Source organism: Leucoraja erinacea, chromosome 1 (assembly GCF_028641065.1).
Source record: "Leucoraja erinacea ecotype New England chromosome 1, Leri_hhj_1, whole genome shotgun sequence".
NCBI classification, from domain to species: domain Eukaryota; kingdom Metazoa; phylum Chordata; class Chondrichthyes; order Rajiformes; family Rajidae; genus Leucoraja; species Leucoraja erinaceus.
Genome location: NC_073377.1, coordinates 154,092,752 through 154,114,332, shown reverse-complemented (window position 1 = coordinate 154,114,332; position 21,581 = coordinate 154,092,752). Strand labels below are relative to the sequence as shown.

Here is a 21,581-nt window from a genome sequence, read left to right as displayed (position 1 = left end):
CTGCCTGACGTGCCTTTGTAACACGGAGCATTTCTTGTGCTACCATCTGATTCATCAGATGTTCTAATTGAGACAAATGCCCAATCACATCTGCCATAGATGTCCCAAGACTTGGCTATGATTTTGCCCCGACATGGGTTGTCAGACTGCTCCCTTCAGCAGCCGAACTGGGACTAGCTGTGCAGATCGGTGCTCTGTTGGTATAATTATTTACCAAACAGATTGCAACTGTTAGTGACTCTGTGTCCTTGCTCCCTTCTGGAGCCAACAGAGTATTACAGGGAAGGACTGGAGTGCCTCTGGCCCCCATACGCCAGACAGAGTGGGAGAAATACTGCAACCCTGCCAGGTGTTGCCATAGGCAATGAAGTTATATGATTAAAAGAAGCCTATCCCTATAAAATCAGAGATTCGACTACTGTATTGATATGCATATAGTTGGAGTCTCTTGTAAAATAATCTTCAACAGTCCCTTCTAGTGAGCGGAAATTACCATGACGCCACCAGGTGCAGCTCCCACAGGTGGTACAGCACAAAAAAGGGCTTACTAAGTCAGGAACTCTGGACTGCAATGGCAAGCCAATTTCACTACACCATTGGTGTATGTGATAATAAACGTCCTTTGTAATTATCTTTTTTAACATAGCATGATAAAACATATTGTTATATTGCCAAAGAATTAAACATGACTTTAGAATGCTATCGACTACAATAGTCACAAACGTGACCGACCGTTATTAATGCCAACTCTATTATAGCCGCCCAAAAATAAAGTATACACTATATGCTGCTGCTACTATTGTTCGGTGCTACGGCAGCTGAGCTTACCTAAGCAGTAGCTTTTGGTGGCGGCTATTTTTAAACTTACCGGCTGCTGGAAACCTCCTGCAGCGATAATAGACCTGGCTGCCGGCAGCCGCAATTTATGAATTCTAGCTCTTTACGGAGCTCCACGGCTGCCTCCAACTCTGGCTGCCTGCTCCCATATGGAGCTCTGCTGACGGCAGCTATTACGGCAACAGCCGCAATCCCAACTCCAATGGCAGTCTCCACCTACAGCGGTCTCCAATTTCAGCCGCCTGCTCCCGTGGAGAGCTCGAACTGCGGCGCAACCATTTTCCCTTACTCTAGCTCCCATGGAGCTTCCACGGCGGCCCAAACCCTCGGCCACCTCCATAGCTACTCTGGGCACGCTATAGAGCGGCCCGGAGAAAATTGACTTACCTGGCAGAGCAGTTCGAAACTGCTCCAACTCGCGCCATGCGCTAGACATATTGGCGCGCATGCGGGCTGGCGGGCTCTTCATGTAGTCACTCACGTGACTTTGAAATAAAATCCTGCATCGTTGCTATACTGATAATAATGAATTCACAGAGTGCAGCCATCAATGCAAATGATCATCAGATTCCTTTGCTTTAGTGAAAAGCTGTGGAAAGTACAAGATACAAATTTATCCTTTCTTATTTATAAGTGTGTTCACAGTAAATCATATCAATACATTTCAGTTATCCACCATCTCTGGTTCAGTCCAAAATATTTGCCTTTGTGCTTTCTTTTCCATGTCACTTTAATTATCTATTCCATTCGGGGCACAGTGGTGCTGTGGGTGGTACATTGGCACGCCTGGTAGAGCCACTGCCGCACAGTGCCAGAGACTTGGGTACGGTCCTGACCTTGGGAGCTGCCTGTGGAGTTTCTACGCGTTTGCATGCTTGCACATTGTACATCTCCATGGGTTTGGTCCCGCATCCCAAAGACGAGTGGGTTTGTAGGTTAATTGGCCCCTGTAAATTGCACTCAGTGTGTAGGCAGTGGTTGAGAATGTGGGTCACAATAGAATTAGTATTAATGGATGATTGATGGTCTGTGTGGAGCTGGTGTGCCGGAGGCTCTGTTTCTACACTGTCTAAAGTAAACTAAGCATTCTCATATTGACCTTCAGTTTTTGGCTTCCTGCACAGTTCTAATGAAGCTCAATGTAAGCTTGGGAAACAGCATGTTTTTTTATTTAGGCACATTGCAATTTTCCCGACTCAATAATGAATTCAACAATATCAGATACTCAGCTCATCCAGCCTAGCATTTCACATTTTCAAATATAGTTAATTTCTATCTCGTAAAGTCAGATTTCAATATTTTTTCACCTTCCCCAAACATACATTTTGTAATTCTATCCATACATATGCCTAAACTGAAGCAGATGAAGGCCTGCACTGTTCGGAGCTTATTTGACAATAACCGTAACTCTGCATTCCCATCTACCCATGGCAACCTTCCATCTGCCCTATCAAGAATCCACCACCTATCCCTTTAAAAAAAAATCAAGTACTCTGCTTCCATCATCCTGTGCGAAATTCAGGATCTGCAGAGGGAACTTCTCCTTACTTGGCCTTATTAAGCGGGTCCCCAGTTCCAGATTCTCCCATAAGAGTTAATGTCCTTTCCACAAGCAGTCTGCTGAGACCCTTCAGGACCTTATAAGTTTCAATCAAGTCTCTTTTCAATCTTTTGAACTGCTCTAGATGCAAGCACAACCTATCCAACCTTTTTCCACGGCTTTAGTCTGACACCCAGCACCATCATCACTTGTTGTTCAGTTTCATCTGGTTGGCATCCTTTGTGAACCGTTTTTTCCTATTCTCTGCTTTCTTTCCTCCCACTTCTTTCTCTGTAACTTCAACCATTTAAAAAAAAATCTCTGCATTTTCCAGTTCTGCTGATAGGTTTTTGACCCAAAACATTGATTCTCTTGCTAGCTGCATTGATCCCTGCCTGACCTAGAAAGTATTTCTCTATTGTATTGCAACATTACCAATGCTGGTGCTACAGGTCTGTAGTGGTATTATTTAACCAGGTTTTGACCATTCAATGGGAAATTTACGAAGTACAGAATCACGTTGATCTTTGCTGTGTTCCATTTTCCCTATTATTGTTTGATGACACTTAAGATTAATTGTGACTATAACATGCTACCTGGCAACAGCTTCTGTTTAGAGGGACCTGTATGCATCTCCAAGGAAGTTGTATTTGAAATAGTACTTCAAGCATATGTGGTCCACTTTGTAGGAGGAACATTCCAGAAATCTTGTTTGTTGAAGTGAGAAATATTAACTTAATTACAATGACCCATTTTTATGATCCTTTTCATACATCAGTTGGCCTGAATAAGCTGCAACCCTTAATGAGATAAAGTAACTTGTGTTGTTTGAATTTTTAATTGTTAGAATTTTGAATCATAACACGCACAGAGTTTGCTCTAGTTTATTTACTAGATTACATGCTTGCGATCTATGTTTGTATAGTCTGACACCGAATGTTTGCACTCTTTATTTTTGCACAGTTAATTCTTCTAATAAATTGTTACCAAGAATCGCTCCTCTGATGCGTGTTTATTCACAGACTAGAATAGAACATGCCAAACACATTATGATTGTCCTAACTGGTCACTAAATGGCAATAAAGAACTGCATTATAATTAAAATGTAGTTGTCTGGTTTGTTAAAAAAGTTGTGAAATGTTATTTCATGCAATAAAAGCTAATTAAAAGCTTATGTTTGGGGTTCCTTATCCTCAATTTTTTGTGTGCTTATTCCAAGTTGAATTGATGATGGGGACCTGATTTTTTTTTTTGAATTGTGCGATTGAACGGTTTATTTTCAAGGGATATGGGGAGAAAGCAGGAATGAGGTACTGATTTTGGATGATCAGCCATGATCATATTGATGGTATGTTACAAAACTTACATTCTGCAGCGCTGTAGTTCTGCCACTGGCCGTGTGCGTGATTTTGGCGCCTTTGAGGGGGGGGGGGGGGGGGGGGGGGGGGGGGTTTCAGCGCTGGAGTAAAATAAAAATCTGCTTCTAATGCCGTCCACACCGATAACGGGACGGATTTCACGTACGGGACAGCTAAAAGTAAGCCGTCTATTTTACATATAAACGTGCTTCTTAGGATTACCTTAATCCAAATTTTACGTTGCGAAAAGGTGATTTAGGCCCCATACGAACCGGCAGTGTTTTTCCTGCCGATATGGGGTTTAAATTCACTGCAACCGCAACGTTCCAATCGATCGCGTTCCACAAAATCCCACTCGCAAGATGATTTAAATGGCCATTCATTTACGGGAATTAAACACTAAATTCCTTCCATTTGGCCTATAAATTCATGACAATGAGATTTAAAAATCATGTTATTTTGTGAATTCTTGTGTGAATGTTATTTGCACACTTAGGCTATTTAAAAATGTTTAATCTTTTCTTAAGAAATGGATAGTTGTTTAGATCTAGTAATTAGATTTTGTAATTAGCTACAATTAGGTTAACTAATTATATGCTTTAATTTCAGGTCATCCAAGTAAGATTGTTTCATATTTGTTTCAGAATGCTTCAATCTATAATAACTGAACATTTCTTTCAGTTCTCTTAATTGTTAAGAAAGTTGTGGGCTTTTGATTGTCCTCGACCACAGCTTTTGAGTTAAGTCAATGGAAAAGCAATATGGAACAAGATACTAATTTCCGAGTATGAAAATGGCCATAACGTTTTTAATACTGAAGATGTGAAAGTGAATTAGGTGTCAAATTAAACTTCTTTTTATGCTCTATCTGATGGGATAAATTGCAGACTTGATTTTTAAAATCTCAACATTTTGTAACATGGCCACCATATTGGCGGTGCTGGCTCGGGGGGTTTAATGACCTACTCCAGCACGTATTTTTTATGTTTTTATGTTTCTACATCAAAGAACATCACATATCAAGTAATTTTGAAGTACTGTTTTTGACCTGACACTAGATAAGGATGGCAGGTACCATTCCATGAACATTTTTTTGTGAGCTGGTCAGAATTTTACAACAATCAGCAACTTTCTTGGTACATCTTCTGTATCTGAACAGCGGATCATTGGATGATTGAATTCTTTTTCACAGGGTTAGCTATCAATTGAGTTTAGAAGGATGAGGGGAGACCTCACTGAAACTTACCGAATAGTGAAAGGCCAGGATATAGTGGCTGTGGAGAGGATGTTTCCACTAGTGGAAGAGTCTAGGATCAGAGGCCATAACCTCAGAATAAAAGGATGTTCCTATAGGAAGATGAAGAGGAATTTCTTTAGTCAGAAGGTGGTGATTCTGTGGAATTTATTGCCACAAAAGGCTGTGGAGGCCGTCAATGGATATTTTTACGATGGAGATTGACAGATTCTTAATTCATACGGGTGGCCGGGGTAATGGGGAGAAGGCAGGAGAATGGAGTTGTGAGGGAAAGAGAGATAAGCCACAATTCACAGACGGAATAGAGCTGATGGGCCGAAGAGCCCAATTCTGCTCCTATAACTTATGAATTGTGCCTTTGTGTTTCAATTACCGTTAAAATCCGTCGTGTCAGAATGCATTGATTTAAAACCAGGAATCCATTTGGGGTGTGTGGTTCCTTAGTTTTTGTTTTTTAATCCTGGGGTTTTGTGTACTATTTCCCATTGTGAGGCAACCATTCCTCTATCTATGGAATAGTGAATGATGGCATCCACAACGCCTATAACCACATCTTCAGGAACAACTTCCAGTTCTTGGGATTTACAACCTCTCAGTCTCATTTAATTTATCCAATACTATTTTCTTTTGCTTACACTAATTTATTTCATCTTTACTCAACGCCTCCATTGTTTACAGGATGTTTTCTGTGTCTGTTTTTGAGATCAAGCTCATGATATTTGTTTAACTTTCATTTTCTTTTTCCTTAAGGTAATTTCTACTCTCGGGACCAATGTTAAATGTTGCTAATCTTTTCTTTTTTACCTGTGTTGAGGTACTCCTGTGGTCTGTTATGATGTTTCTTGCTCTCCAAGTCTTATATTTTACACGTCTTCTTCTCAAAATGGTCGTGCTATCCTTTGGTACATTCTGATTTTTTTTTCCCCTGATCTTCAGCCTTGTTCCTCTTGAACCTGCGCTTGCCCCCACTTCAGACTTCAGAAGCAAGTCTTCCCATTGTAATACCCAGCCATTTATATTTTTAAATATATTTTTCTATATATAGAGTCTGAAGAAGGGTCTCGACCCAAGACTTTGCCTATTTCCTTTGCTCCATAGATGCTGCCTCACCCCCTGAGTTTATCCAGCATTTTTGTCTACCATATATATTTTTATTTCCTGCCTAAAGGTTCCTTATAATAAAATGATCTTATCTCAAGTTCAACTGCAACCAAGAAATGGTGCATTATATTCCTCTGGACTTCCTGTGTTACATTTTTCCTACTTTATTGTCAGCCACAGTTGAGCTAGAAGAATGATAGGAAAGATAAGCTGCTCAATTAGTCTATTTTACTGTATATATGATATGCCGGGTAGCTTTTCTAATTTAACTGGCTGGGAGAGATTCTGAAGATACTTCCCAGCCAAAAGCAGCAAGGTTGGCTGAGGTTTCTTATTTTTTCAGAGTTGACGATCAACAATAAGATATAGTGCGATGTGGATCAGTGAAAGAAGGAGCACTGTTCTCACAGCCCCAAATGGCATTGCAATTGGTTGTTTATTAGAAATGATGTTCAAAGCAATGTCGGCTTCTTGGCATGATCAAAAGCTAAATGCTACTGTTGATGATTTACCTCTTATAACACCTCAGAGCCATTTGTGTTGTTGTATTGCTGAGATTCGATCCTTCAGAGTAGGTAAGTTAGCAGATCATTTTAACATGAATATTTTGCCGGGAAACAAGAGAATGTATATAGAGTACAAAATGGCTGTGGTAATAAATGTGACAGATTTCTGATTTGCCACAATGGATTAATTCGGCTTTTTAATGAATATCTAGTGGTGCCAAATCATTTGTTGATATGTTTTCAGTTTACTTTTTGCTAGCAGAACAAGGCTTGATATGAAAGAAAGACACAAAATGCAGGAGCAACACAGCGAGACAGGCAGCACGAGAGAAGGAAAAGGTGACGTTTTGGGTCGAGACCCTTTTTCTGATTTGAAGAAGGGTCTTGATCCAAAATGTCACCCATTCCTTCTCCACAGAGTGCTGCGTGTCCCGCTGAGTCACTCCAGCATTTTGTGTCTATCTTCGATGTAAAGCAGCAACTGTTCCTTCCTACACACAAGGCCCTGTATGACTTCCTCGTCCTGAGAAAGAATTACCCAACAACTCTTTTCCCTCCCTGTAGCTCTGCAGATTTCTTCTTTTCAACTGCACAAATCCGTTTCCCTTTTGATAGTTAGTAATAAAATTCCTTCCACCACTTTTACAGGGACTCCTCAGGAATACATTTTGGCAGGTTGCATGGAGCAATCAAATATTAGGTAGGGATAGTTGTTGCCATTTGTATACATTTCCCTCGGGCAAATTCCTTCAAGCTGCTTTCATGGAATTAAAAAAAAATGTAACATAACCAGGCATCTTGGTAAAGTTTGTCCTAGTTCCATGAATTAAATCCTACCCTGCTATTCCCCTGGCTACATCTGAACGATCCACTCAGTTGCATTTGACTGTGGGCGCAGCACCTGCGATCAAACATAAACTAGCAGTTCTCCTTACCTTGAACCATGCATAGTGGTGTTGCACATTTGAGCCGACTCAGAGTCGACAACCATGAGAATGTTTCTTGCCTGCTTCTGAGAGTCTTTAACAGGTTGCAGCTTGTGTGAGAAGGATCAGGCGATGGACGAATGGGGGATGGGTTGAGGAGTCCAGAGCATTTGTTCATGGTGAGAATGCATAGAGAGTCACAGTGCCCTTCATAATGTTTGGGACAAAGACCCATCATTTATTTATTTGCCACTGTACTCCACAATTTGAGATTTGTAATAGAAAAAAAAAATCACATGTGGTTAAAGTGCACATCGTCAGATTTTACCAAACGTGTCCCAAACATTATGATGCCCTGAAATGGGGGAACCATGTATAAACACTGTGTAATTTCTACATGGTGAAACCAAATGTATAAATATGGCCTTTATTAAAATCTGACGATGTGCACTTTAACCACATGTGATTTGTTTCCTCTAGTAAATTTAATGATTTCCTTTGTGAAAGAATAGATTATCCAGTTTTGGTTGTGAACTTTATCCCAAATCGGATATATCTAAGGTGGCTTCATCTGTTATCCTATTCTGTCAGAATGATTCTAACTCAGCTTTAATGCTTGTCGCTGTTAATGTTGATATTATACGCAATTCTATGTTGACTGCAGTTTCTGACCTTCTGGATATCTTGAGAATTGCGTGAATATGCCCCGTGGCATCTAATAGCCCTGACAAATCACTAGTTCTATAAATTCATTCAGAAAATGGTTGGTGCAATAATTTGATTTGTTTTATTTCCACTTGACCTGTTAGAGAGTTTTATGGTTTTTGTGTTTGTTTTGAAGAAAATAAGTTAAGACCATTAGGTTGGAAGATATTTAATTTATATTAGCATTTACAGTCTTTCTTTTGAAAACATGCTCAGCCACATCTTTGCATTGTTTCTAATTATTATTGCTAGTTCTATTTGATTTAAATATTCTCAGCAGGATTGCTATGTTAAACCAGCAAGTTTGGCCATCGCAGCCAGTCCTAATCGTCGCGCTTCATGAAGAAAGTGACTAGAGAGAGTGCGGAAAACACTGATGCCAGGGATGAAAATGTTCAACTCTTAGATTACTTTGGGAAAACTGGTGTTGTTTTCCTTGGAACAAAATGAAAGAAAATCATAAATGATTTAGACAGCCTAAATAGAGGGAGGCTGTTTAATTTCTGTGTGGTTGTCAGTTCAACAGGAGCAGTTATAAAACTCCAAGCAAAAGATCAAAAGACAGACCTGAGGGAAAACTTCTGCTTAGTGGTTATGATCTGCCGATGGGGATGGTGGAAATAGAATGATTCGGGGCTTTTGCAAGGGGACGGAATAAGCACTGAAAGAGAATCATTTGCAGGGCTATGGCACAAGGATAGGTCGCCGAGATTGACTGGATTGCTCTTCTTGTAGTTGGCACAAACTCAGTGAGCTGAATTGTATGATTTTGTGATTGATTCTGGAATTTGAGATTCTTTTTGCGTTTGTTAATTTGTGTTTTGAGACAGTTATGCTTTAAGTTTGAGATGCAAACTACATGTTAGCAATGATCATCATCATCATCATCTTTGAAAACATCAACGGGCACGGTGCCTTACAATGCAATGTACGACAGTGATCGCAACTTCTACTGAAGTGTGGATGGCCATTGGCTCGCTAGAAGCCCATTCACCCTTTGACAGGTCTTGCTTTTTGGTCCTGCTTGGGGTCCACAGCCCCCTCCTCACCTGGAAAAACAGGTGGGGGAGACGGTTTAGTCGCCGACTATCCGACCATGGAGCAGGTAGCACGGGATTACACGGTACGCGTTGCAGGGGGATCTCCCCCTGACCTGGGACCTGTTAGTGATAGGAAGAGTAAATCTTCTTTATTTTGTTAAGTCCTGTGTTAACAGTCATCAATCATAATTGAAAGCAAAAATAATAGCAAAAGAACTGGTCCAGTTGGGCCAAAGTGCCTGTTTCCATATGGTGTAATTTTTGACTATGACTAAATAGCTGAATTATGTCGGTATAGTTCAGAAAAGGTTTACTGTTACTCTTATGCCCTTGGTGTGACGCCCATCAGGCTATATTTGTACAAACTCTTTAGTTTAGTTTATTGTCATGTGTATTGAGGCACAGTGAAAAGCTTTTTTCTACATGCTATCTAGTCAGCAGATAGACAAAACATGAATACAATCAGGCTGTCCACAGTGTGCAGGTGCAGGATAGAGGGAATAACATTCAGTGCAAGATAAAGTCCAGTAAAGTTTGATTATAGATAGTCCAAGGGTCTCCAAGGAGGTAGATGGTAGGTCAGGACTGTTCTTAATTGGTTATAAGATGGTTCAGTTGCCTTATAGCAGCTTGGAAGAAACTGTTCCTGAATCTGTATGCATGGTACTCTGTAAACAATATAATAAACAAGGAAAAAAATGTTCCGTGTATCAACACACGCAACGCACACGCGCGCGCGCACACACACACACACACACACACACACGTGTATATACATATACACATGTGTGTCTGTACACACACACACACGTGTGTATATATATAATATGTGTGTCTGTATTCATATTTTAAAAAAAAAAATATATATATATATACATATAATATGTGTGTGTGTGTGTGTACATATATATTTATACATGAATCATTTTTAAGGTTCCTATATCTTCTACCCGACGACAGAGTGTGTGGGCAGAGTTGCGTGGGTCTCTGATGATGCTGGTAGCCTCTTTGAGGCAGCGACTCCTGTAAAACTCTTCGATGGTGGGGAGGTCCGAACCCGTGAAGGACTGATGAGTGTTTGGAGTGTAAATATACACATATTTTAGAAATAAATGCAGTATTATAAATTAATATTGATAAAAACACCTAAGAAAATCACTTAGGTTTTAAATTGATAGCAAATAAAGAATGGAAATCTTTTGGAGATTTTTCATTGGTTTGTTTAAATATTAAGGAAGCCAGGAGGATTCATGTTGTTATAGTTATTTCAGATGAAATGACAAAGGTCAGCATATTGTGTGATGACTTGTTCCTTCAGGCATTACTTTTGTGTGAGTCTGCTTCCTGCAGGTTTAACATTTGATTCTAACTGGGCCAAATACATTTATAGCACTGTTTTAAAAAAAAATATTTCACAAACTGGCACCAAGGGAAATACTTAACATTCCCCAAAAGCCTATCCTTATGTTGCTATATCCAAACAGAGTAATCATCTGCGGATAAAGATAATTTCTAATATAACTGTCATGATATACAATTCAATTTCAGGTTGTACAAAATTAGTTTTCACTGTGCCTTTTAAAGTGAAAACTCATGCTTTACATCACAGCAAAAAATAAATAAAATGAAAATGAGTTAAGTTGATAAAGATTTCAGTAGAAAGGCACTGTGACATATAACTATTTATAACATTGAAAAAGAATAATTTTATATTTGTGCTCTCACAGCAAACAATTTAGTATTATATTGAATTAGTGGCTACATCACTTAAACCATTGTATTTCTCTAATGCAATTCAAATTAGCAAAATTAAGTACATAATAATTTCAATTGATGAAACTAGCTTATATTTACAACATGTAAAACATTGCATAATAGACTCTGCAAACAAGCTCAAAATTATTGTTATCGTTTTGAGGAAATTTCAACAGATGGAGATTTTTATTTCAGCCAATTAGCTCTCACATGTTATTCATCTGAATGCACATTGTGAATGCAAATTCATTAAACCTTGTTTTAAAAGGTAGTAGCTCAATAATATGTTGTCAGTTGGATTATAACTGTATTGTGTTCCTGAAAGGGAATGCCGTGCTTTGAAATCATTGATCCTTGAATTTGTCCTTAATGAATGATTTGACTAAATCCCCTCAAACTGAATATGTCATATTCTCATGAATTAAATCTGTTTCCAGATTTTTCGATAACCTTCAATACTGAAAAGAAATCTTCTTTGAAGTAATTTTTTTGTTCTTTGTCAAGAAGTCCAATGAATAAAAACAGCAACGTTACTTGCATGCAACAAGTGTCTTTGTGGAGGCCATGGCTTACAGCATGCTCCTGTAAAATGCGATGTGATTAGATTGGCAGATTTAAGATTTATTATAATAACAGTAGACCATGTAACTCCTGGAACCTGTGGTGCCAATCAGGCAATATCTTGGTTGAATTATTGGCAAACGCCTTATAATGACTTTTGCCCTATACCTCTCAATACCAGGTTGAAAATGAACAATAGACATCACTAAGCCTCTGCAGGGGAGAAATCTGTTTCCTGTAGCCCATTGGTGATAGAACTGTGCCCGAGCCGAGTTCATAAAACACCTGTTCTGATTTTTGGACGCTGTCCTCTCGTTTTGGAGAATTCAAGGGAGGGAGAGGCTCGGCAGACTAGGAATGCAGGAGAGTGGGGGTCTGACAGAGGTGAATAAAATCATGAGGGGAATAGATAGGGTAGATACACCAGAATAGGGGAATCTAGAACCAGGATGCATAGGTTTAAGGTGAAAGGGAAAGGTTTAATCATAACCGGTGTGACGAATTTTTTCCGCACGGAGGTGGGTGGTTATATGGAATGAGGTGGAAGAGGAGGAAGTTGAGTTGACTATAACGTCATTTAAAAGACATTTGGTTAGGTATATGCTGAGGACAGGTTTTGAGGGATATGACCGAAACAGGTGGGACTGGTGTCGATGGAGTATCTTGGTCGGTATTGGGGAAGTTGGGGGAAAAAGTGTCTGCATCCGTGCTGTGGGACTCTCTGAATATAAATGTGACCAGGTTTGTCCTAATTGTTCAAATACTCATTCTCCTCTCGCATAGTGTCTCTAGCTCATGCTCCAGCCCTTGCATCAGAGGTTTGGGACAGACATCCACTGCTTTTTTGTTGCAGTTCAACCACACTGTAAGCACAGTAAAAGCTCTGTATGGCCTTCTACAAATTGGAATGCTGTAGTAAATTACATTTCAGTGGGTCAGGCTAACAATGGGATGACATCGAGTGACGGAAGATCTAATGGAGAAAGCCACACCAAGGGTGTTTGATTTTAGAATCACCCAATTAAATGTTAGGCTGCCATTCCAACGATTTACGGCAACAACAAATTGCTTCTATTTGTGACAAGGGCCAGGTTACATTATGAGAGGATGGCTGCACCTCATCAACTGCATTAGCAGCTGCCTTTTAATTCACGGGGAGTGTCAATTTGAATTAATTAAGAAGGAATAGTTGTTTTAATAGCAAGTCACTTTTTCTTTCAAGTGCATGGTTATATTCAATTTTATTTAATAATCACCTGATGTCTATGGCCAGGCAAGCAGTAGGGAGCACTGATGTAGCGCTCAAGTTGATTGATTAACGGGTATACAGTGTCCTCCATAATGTTTGGGACAAGGACCCATCATTTATTTATTTGCCTCTGTACTCCACAATTTGAGATTTGTAATAGAAAAAATCAGATGTGGTTAAAGTGCACATTGTCAGATTTTAATAAAGACCATTTTTATACAATTTGGTTTCACCATGTAGAAATTACAGCTGTGTTTCTCCATCGTGCCCTCCCCCCCATTTCAGGGCACCATAATGTTTGGGAATCATGGCTTCACAGGTTTTCGTAATTGCTCAGGTGTGTTTAAATGCCGCCTTAATGCAGGTACAAGAAAGCTCTCAGCACCTAGTCTTTCCTCCAGTCTTTCCATCACCCTTGGAATCTTTTGTTGTGTTTATCAACAGGAGGACCAAAGTTGTGCCAACGAAAGTCAAATAAGCCATTATGAGACTGAGAAGCACAAATAAAATTGTTAGAGACACGAGCCAAACCTTAGGCTTGCTAAAATCAACTATTTGGAACTTCATTAAGAAGAAGGAGAGCACTGGTGAGCTTACTAATCATAAAGGGATTGGCAGGCCAAGGAAGATCTCCACATTTGATGACAGAAGAATTCTCTCTATAATAAAGAAAAATCCCCAAACACCTGTCTGACAGATCAGAAACACACTTCAGGAGTCAGGTGTGTATTTATCAATGACCACTGTCGGCAGAAGACTAGATGAACAGAGATACAGAGACTACACTGCAAGATGCAAACCACTGGTTAGCCGCAAAAATAGGATGGCCAGGTTACTGTTTGCCAAGAAGTACTTAAAAGAGCAACCACAGTTTTGGAAACCGGTCTTGTGGACAGATGAGACGAAGAGTAACTTGTATCAGATTGATGGCAAGAGCAAAGTATATAGGAGAGAAGGAACTGCCCAAGATCCAAAGCATACCACCTCATCTGTAAAACACGATGGTGGGGGGTTTATGGCCTAGGCAAGTATGGCTGCTGAAGGTACCAGCTCACTTATCTTCGTTGATGATATAACTGCTGATGGTAGTAGCATAATTAATTCTGAAGTGGATAGACACATCCTATCTGCTCAAGTTCAAACAAATGCCGTAAAAATTCATTGGCCGGCGGTTAATTCTCCACAAGCCAATGATCCCAAACTTACAATAGGTGCAGGGGTAGCCATTCGGCCCTTCAAGCCATCGCAGCCATGTGATCATGGCTGATCATCCATAATCAGTACCCCGTTCCTGCCTTCTCCCCATATCCCCTGACTCCGCTATCTCCAAGAGCCCTATCTAGCTCTCTTGAAAGTATCCAGAGAACCAGCCTCCACCGCCCTCTGAGGCAGAGAATTCCACAGACTCACAACTCTGTGTGAAAAAGTGGTTCCTCATCTCCGTTCTAAATGGCTTACCCCTTATTCTTAAACTGCGGCCCCTGGTTCTGGACTTCCCCAACATCGGGAACATATTTCCTGCCTCCAGTGTGTCCACACCTTTAATAATCTTATATGTTTCAATAAACACTGATGTAATTTCTACATGATGAAACCGAAATGTATGAAAATGGACTTTATTAAAATCTGACAATGTGCACTTTAACCGCGTGATTTTTTTCTATTACAAAATCTAAAATTGTGGAGTATAGAGGCAAATAAATAAATGACGGGTCTTTGTCTCAAACATTATGGAGGGCACTGCATTTAATTTAACCATCACCTGTCATGTCTGGCATATATCAGATATGCACATTATGGTAAATAAAAACATAAAAAGTAGGAAAAAGGTCATACGGCTGTTTGATCCTGTTCTGCCATTCGTCAAGATCCAGACTGATCTCGGACTTGAATGACATTTTGCAGCACAAGGCTTGTATCACTTTCATCCTTTAATAGCCAAAAATAAATTAACCCCTGGTTTGAATGAAGCCAAGAACTGACCCTTGACAGCACTTTGGATAGAGAAAACCAAAGATTTAGCACATTTTGCATGAAAAATTATTTCTTCATTTCATTCCCTAAACATCTTACCCCTTTTGAAGTGACCCTTTGGATTTGTAGTCAAGGGAAACCTTCTCTTTGCAGTCAGCTTATCAGGTATTGTAAGAATTGTATTCTTTCTTTAAACTCTAGACTTTAGAGATACAGCACGGAAACAGGCCCTTCGGCCCACCGAGTCCATGCCGACCAGCGATCACCCCGCACAGTAACACTATCCTGCCGGGGACAGTAATACTAACACTGGGGACAATTTTACAATTGAATTATCCAACAAATCTGCACGTCTTTGGAATGTGGGAGGAAACCAGAGCGCCAGGAGAATATACATGTACAAACTCCGTACAGACAACACCCGCAATCAGGATCGTACTTGGGTCTCTGGCCCTGTAAGGCATCATCTCTACCGCTGCGCCACTGTGCCCACCCTGTAGACAATAGACAGATCCGGTGCAGGAATAGGCCATTCGGCCCTTCGAGCCAGCACCGCCATTCAATGTGATCATGGCTGATCATCCCCAATCAGCACCCCGTTCCTGCCCTTACCTATTTCTTTCTATGAACGGAAATGTTTTAAATGTTCTCCCATTTATTGAACTCTAGAGGACACAGGTGTAGTAATCTCAATCTCTACAGCAAACCTTGCCTCCTTGTAACTAGTCTAGTGTAACTTTTCTGCAAGATCTCTTTGGTCACTACCTTTTTTTGGAAAAAACAATACTGTGATATCACAAAGCCCTGTATGGTTGCAGTAAGACATTCTCATCCATACTCCAACCTTGTAATAAACTCCAACATTTACCATCTCAGTTGCTTGCCTCACCTGCATGTTGCCTTTCAATTACTCTGGTGCAATGACTTTTTAGATCCTTGGATACAGAATCTGCACTGCTACTTGTCAACCTTTATTTAATTAAAGTTATTATCTTCTAGTTTATTTTACAATAAACTCATGGATAGGAAAGGAAAGGTTTTTTTTAATGGATGTTTAAGGTTTAGAGGACATATCTGCAAAATTTGGGTAAATGGAACCAGCTTAGATGGGATGTCTTGATCAGTGTGGAAGAGTTGGACCGAAGGGCCAGTTTCTCTGGTGCATGACTATGATTTGTTACAAGTTGCATGACTACAACTTATAACAAACGCTGTCACACGACAGAATCACTAGACAAAGTGCAGACCTGTTGGGCCCATTGCCCCAACGTAATATTCCACCAAACTGCGCATGAGCGGCTGACGGGCCCACACTAACGGCAGAAATTAAGTTAAAGTTATTAACTTTGCGTTTAATATTTCCATTACCTCGCCATCCCACTTCCTATCCCTATCCTCCTCCATTCCCCCTCATCCCGCAGCACTCATTCCTCCTCCTCATCATCCTCATCATCCTCCCTCTTCTTTCCCCTCTTCTCCTTCCCTCCCCCACTCTGTCTCCCTCCCTCTCCTTTCCCCATCTCTCTGTCACTCTCTCCCTCCCTCCATAACCCCACTCCCATCCATCTCCCCTCCCTAACCCCCTCTATCCTCCTCACCTCCCCCTATCTCACCCCCCACTCTCCCCCTCACCTCATTCACTGCCCTCCTCTCCCTTTATCCCTCACCCCCCCTCATTCTCCCTCCTCACCTCCCCCACATTCCCCTCCCTAACCCATCCTCTCCCTCAATCCCTATCCTACTCCTCCATAATGAAAATCGCGATGTATTTATTTTAAATGAAATTCTCAATGAAAATCTTTTTCTTTAAAATAATCTAAACACAATGTAAGCTGTTAATGAAAATTGAATTATTTGATTAAAACTGAGTTTTTTTGAAAATCGCGATTTTACATGTAAATGAGATTAGGGATCCGATTGTGACGTCGAACACGGCTGATGGGCAGGGCAGGGCAAGTGGAAATATGGTTTGTAAAGTGATTTTTATAAAGTTTAAAATGTCAAAAACTTGTAAAATATAACACCAATCCGAACAAAACATGTTTCATTTACATCCCAGGCCAATGGTGAGTAAGGTGGGCAATATTGTAGTGCTATCGTGTACCATTTTGGCGGGGTTTTGTGATATCACGCACACACACGCACGCATACAAACAAACAAACAGAGTTTTAGTAATATATAGATTTCATACTTAACAAACCATTACAGGAATATTAAAGAAATTAAATCCCTCAAACATTTATTCCACATTACATTTCCACCTTTCTAATTTGGTTCAATTTTTGCTCTCCGTTGAGCATTGTGTTTTCAGTACAGTATTACAGTCTTATGATCAAGTGCAAGAGTAATACTCTGCAATTTCCTTTTATTTGTTAAGTGCAATGTGAACTCATACCACAAAGCATCGACAGAACATCTGCAGGAGTGACAACAGTATTCCTGGCCATTAGAATTTAATTTGCTAAAGTTCACAGTTCACGGTGGCCGATTAGGAAAAGGGGAGATGCAACGAGACCTGGGTGTCATGGTACACCAGTCATTGAAAGTAGGCATGCAGGTGCAGCAGGCAGTAAAGAAAGCGAATGGTATGTTGGCATTCATAGCAAAAGGATTTGAGTATAGGAGCAGGGAGGTTCTGCTGCAGTTGTACAGGGTCTTGGTGAGACCACACCTGGAGTATTGCGTACAGTTTTGGTCTCCAAATCTGAGGAAGGACATTATTGCCATAGAGGAAGTGCAGAGAAGGTTCACCAGACTGATTCCTGGGATGTCAGGACTTTCTTATGAAGAAAGACTGGATAGACTCGGATTGTACTCGCTAGAAATTAGGAGATTGAGGGGGGATCTTATAGAAACTTACAAAATTCTTAAGGGATTGGACAGGCTAGATGCAGGAAGATTGTTCCCGATGTTGGGGAAGTCCAGGACCAGGGGTCACAGCTTAAGGATAGAGGGGAAATCCTTTAGAACCGAGATGAGAAGAACTTTTTTCACGCAGAGTGGTGAATCTCTGGAACTCTCTGCCACAGAAGGTAGTTGAGACCAGTTCATGGGCTATATTTAAGAGGGAGTTAGATGTGGCCCTTGTGGCCAAAGGGATCAGAGGGTATGGAGAGAAGGCAGGTACGGGATACTGCGTTGGATGATCAGTCATGATCATATTGAGTGGCGGTGCAGGCTCGAAGGGCCGAATGGCCTACTCCTGCACCTAATTTCTATGTTTCTATCTTATGCAGTTACATTGTCATTCAGCAGCTTTCAAGATGAAGATCTGTAATGCAGCATAAAATAAAGGATGCTTTATTAATCATCCATAGTTTAATGCCAATGTCATTTATTAAAATGAATTACTATAGTTATATATACAACCCACACATAATCTGTTTGATTCAGGATGCACAAATCAATGTGGACTTTAATGTAGATTCTTTTTCAGCCGTTCGTGCTTATTAATTATGATTTTTCATTCTGATTTTATTTCAATGACTGGCAGACTTGTTCCAGATTCATCACTCTGCTTTGGTTATTTAATCTTGCATTGTTTTCTTTGAATAGCCTGCAATTGGGTGGCACAGTAGCACAGAGATAGTGTTACTGCCTTACAGCACCAGATAGCTGGGTTCAATCCTGACCATGGGTGATGTCTGTATGGAGATTGTACATTCTCCCTGTGACCACATGGGGGCTCTCCGGGTTCCCTCCCACATTCCAAAGACGTGCAGGTTTGTAGGTTAATTGGCTTCTGTAAATTGTCCCTGGTGTGTAGGAAAGAATGAGTGCACGGGTGATTGCTGGTCGGAGTGGACTCAGTAGACTGAAGTATCCATGCTGTGTCTCTAAACTAAACTATTCCAATAAGATCCAGTGTGTCATATCTTTTTCTTAATGTTGAAATATGGTTTGAAATATGACACAAAGAATAAATGATATTACAAAACAAAAATGAAATAGTGCTTTAAAACAAAATGGGCAGCAGAAAGAAAATATGAATGAAAGGCTACTTTTGAGATTAAGTAAAAAAAAATCATGCCTAATATATGAAGTTTCATGAAACCATGGTTTTCCAGTGTTTCTCGAAAATATTCAAATGAGACTAACAAGAGGCTGAATGCTAAATTTTGCCTTGGTATAAGTTAAATCATGTAGTCTGCTGTGTTGGCTCCTCCTGTGTTGCAAACATTTCACACAGCTATTAAGGGTAGCTGTGTGAAATTCACCACTCTCTGCGTGAAAAATGTGAAGAAGGGTTTCGGCCCGAAACGTTGCCTATTTCCTTCGCTCCATAGATGCTGCTGCACCCGCTGAGTTTCTCCAGCTTTTTTGAGTAACCTTTCACACAGCTATTCGCACAGATATTCGCACGGATATTTATATTGATTTCTTGAAGCTGAGCTTGTTTTCAGAACCTATGTTTTCAGCAGGACTGACATTATTGCCTTTTACAGTTGTCTGCAAACTGGTTAAATCTGATAGACAACCTAGAGCAGCTAAGAAGGAAGATAAGACTCAATCATACTGATGTGCATTTTGAGTTGCACCTAAACCAGATTAGTTAGAATAGCAGAATTCTTTCTTAGCACAGTCTTATCAAAGTAGTAAGGTTTTTTATTCAGTCAAATATCTTAGTCGGTAGTTTTGTAACTGGGAGAATATTTGTTGTTTATATTTTCAATCGTTTCCTTGCATCAAAGACTCTTGATCCAGTAACATCAGCTGTAATGTTGCTCAATGAATATCTCATATCTATTTACCCATGAGCAATGTACTAGACTTGTTATTTCTGCAAAGTGATTCTCACCCTCCCTGGCCTAATTCTGAAACTGTTTGTAGAATTGTGGAGCTGCCTTTCAGCTAAAAAGCTACAGAGGTTGTTATTTTATAATTTTTAAAGAGATGTTAATGGATTTTGAAAAGGCAAAGACATTAATGGCTACAGAATCAAGGCAAGGCGATTGAATAATTTACTAGTTTGTCAAGGTTGAATTTAATGTTGGATCATTCGCAGGTCACATGTTGTCACTGAATGGTAATCTTGGCTAATTTTTCCTACCAAAATAATAACTTATAACTAATAAATGCAAACTGCTGAAAAAAAAAACTATATTAAAGTCCACAGAATTTTTGGCCACAATTTGTAAAATAGAAATTTGCTAAGACTTCTGACCTTTAGTTCTAGATATTATGCCATATGGTGAATAATTCCATAATGCACTGTGACACCGTCAGAAGTAGATTGTGGAAACGTTGCTGCCTTGTGATCTAAATATTAGGATTGTTTTTTTTTAAATGATGCACCAAAAGATTAAAATTGCCACAAGCATGAATCATTAATGCCTTGGTTATTTCTTCCACATAAGATAAAAACAATTTTTTTAATGATATCAAGCCATTTTTACTGATCCTAATGAATGTTGTAAATAGAATGTATCAATTAACAAGAAAATGCATTTTTATCCAGCTGATAGCATTGTTCAACACGTTAACTCATCGATGCTGTTGAATTATTGGATACATAGCTCAGGTGACAATTCACAAGATTCCTTGCTGACCCATTTGCTGATTTATTATTGTGGTAGTACATTTTTCAAGTAGATAGCTGCTGGAAATGAAAACAACTTCCTAGAAATACTCAGCAGGTCAAGAATTATCATTGAAGTGAGAAACGGAGTAAATCTTTCACTTTGATTTCTGCATTCATTTATAATAAAATGTTATTAACATAAATTGACATTCCCAAGTAGGCTTTGGTTCAGAGTACATTTAAAGATGGAGGCACCGCACATTTGTGATACTGGAATCTGTAGCAAAAAAAAATGAACATGGTGGGATTCAGTAGGTCAGGGCAGCATCCGTGGAGGGAATGGACAGGTGACGTTTCCTTCTGCAGATGCTGCCTGACCAACTACGTTTCCACAGCTGCTGCTCTTTTTTTGTTACGTTGAAAGATGGAATTTGTTTTTTATGTGAATATTTTAATGACACTCTGAATTTGTCTCTTTATTTGCAGTGATCGTTGAATCACGAGAGAATATGCCACCAGTGAATGAGGAAACTATCCTTTTCAGAAAGAACAGGAGCTCAATTGGACAGGTAATTATACAAGAACAAGTAACATCTAATGTACATGTTTTGCTACGGTGAAAGTTCTCAAACATTGAAATTTCTATTTAGTTAATCATGAAAGAGGTTAATTGTTAGAATTAGAAGCTGAGGTCACATATGGCTTAATTGGAATTCAAAAATGATTGTTGCTGGTGAAACACTGCCAGTACAAAGGCTTAAAATACTACTTACTAGACTAAGTGGGGCCCGTTGGGTCCCAGCATCACACAGGAGGGCTGGTCACCAATACTGCTCGCCAGTGGGGGGGCTGTCTGTTGCACTAGTATGGGTGTTGCGGGCCGAAGGTACTGGTTTCCACAGGGCTAGTATAGACATTGTGGGCCGTATGGATGCTTGGGCAGGCATCCAACTGTTGCAACAATTTTAAAAGCCAAGCCAAGGCAAATAATTGGGCTGCAGCCACCCGACAACCAAAATTCACTTTGTGAACACAAACAAAATTCACTTTGTGAACGCAAACTTGAACACAAACTTGTTAAAAAAAGGCGAGGCAAACAATTGGGCTGCAGACACCCGACAACCAAAATTCACTTTGTGAACACAAACTGGTTTAAAAGGGCTGCAGCCACTTTACAGCCGCATCGAGGGGACTCACCGTGGAGTAGACGTGCCTTCAGTGTTATTCGCAGCTCAGAGAGCCGTGAGCCGTG

At 40.0% G+C, this 21,581-nt stretch overlaps 1 protein-coding gene across 2 annotated transcripts in view; it reads left to right on the top strand.

Moving 5' to 3' along the window:
• The window catches only part of naf1 (nuclear assembly factor 1 homolog (S. cerevisiae)), a 177,960-nt gene that overhangs the window by 67,248 nt on the left and 89,131 nt on the right, over window positions 1-21,581 (top strand). For both annotated transcript variants that reach the window (XM_055646057.1, XM_055646050.1), the window contains exon 5: window positions 20,816-20,898. In XM_055646057.1, coding sequence (XP_055502032.1) covers window positions 20,816-20,898 — 83 coding nt within the window. The remainder of the gene's footprint in view (window positions 1-20,815; window positions 20,899-21,581) is intronic.